At 55.8% G+C, this 880-nt stretch overlaps 1 protein-coding gene across 1 annotated transcript in view; it reads right to left on the bottom strand.

The window, feature by feature from the left end:
• Nptxr (neuronal pentraxin receptor) overlaps nt 1-636 on the bottom strand; it is a 20,907-nt gene extending 20,271 nt beyond the window's left edge. The window contains exon 1 of the mRNA XM_015482555.1: nt 632-636. Coding sequence (XP_015338041.1) covers nt 632-636 — 5 coding nt within the window. The remainder of the gene's footprint in view (nt 1-631) is intronic.
• Nucleotides 637-880: the final 244 nt, after the last annotated feature.

Genomic DNA, 880 nt, shown 5'->3' with positions numbered 1-880 from the left:
GCAGAGGGCGGAGACCCCTTGGTCGCGCGGCGGGATCCTGGGCGACCCCCAGCCCTCCCCTCGCGCCCTCTGGCCTCACCCGGGTACCCGTAATGCCGACAGCCACCTTGCAGCGAGCTTTCCTCCTGTGCAGCTCTGTGCTGAGCGCCCTACAAGCCGGGTCTCAATTAAGTCTCGCTGGGGACAGGTGCACAATACAAATGCGGAAACTGAGGCCCACTGTGGTCAAGGCGCTGGCCAAGGTCGCACAGCCAGTATGAGTTGGAGCAGCATTTGTGCCTCGTTTCTTCCGACTGGACCAGACTATTGTATAAAGCTGGGGTGGGAGATGGAGAGGATGAGAGAGGCCAGTGTTGGGTGGGGTGGGGGTGTTGACCCAACCACTGTTTGTACCATGGCCAATTACCTGTGGCCTGCCACCTCTAATCTCCTAAAGGAGTTCACTTCCCTCCACCCCCATTAATAAGTATTTCTGTGATCTCAGGGGATAGCAGAAACCCCCTCCTCTGAATCCTGCCTGTGCCCCACACCCATCACAGTCTACAGTAGGGCAGGAGAACGGGGCAGGGAAGGAACAAGCAGCAATGGGATTAGCCAGTGTGTGGGGAGGTGAGCTGGGGAAGCATCTTACTTCATCCTGTCAAAAATGTCTAAATATATGCTGCAGAAAATTAACTTTGCAATTAAAAACTTAAAAAAAAAAAATGCTACCATCCTTCTCACTCCAGCTCCAGCTGCATTTTTGCACAAATCCTCCCCTGACCAGTGCGGCATGGGAAGGATGTGGAAGTCTCCGGGGCAGCCTGTGGCTCACTCCCCCGCCCCAGGCCCGACTCCTTCCAGGCCTGCATTCCCGACTTGAAGGGAAGCCCACATCAGG

This window comes from Marmota marmota, unplaced genomic scaffold (genome assembly GCF_001458135.2).
Source record: "Marmota marmota marmota unplaced genomic scaffold, marMar, whole genome shotgun sequence".
In the NCBI taxonomy this organism is placed as follows: Eukaryota; Metazoa; Chordata; class Mammalia; order Rodentia; family Sciuridae; genus Marmota; species Marmota marmota.
Note: the sequence above shows the minus strand (reverse complement) of the source record. Positions and strands in the feature narration are given on the sequence as shown.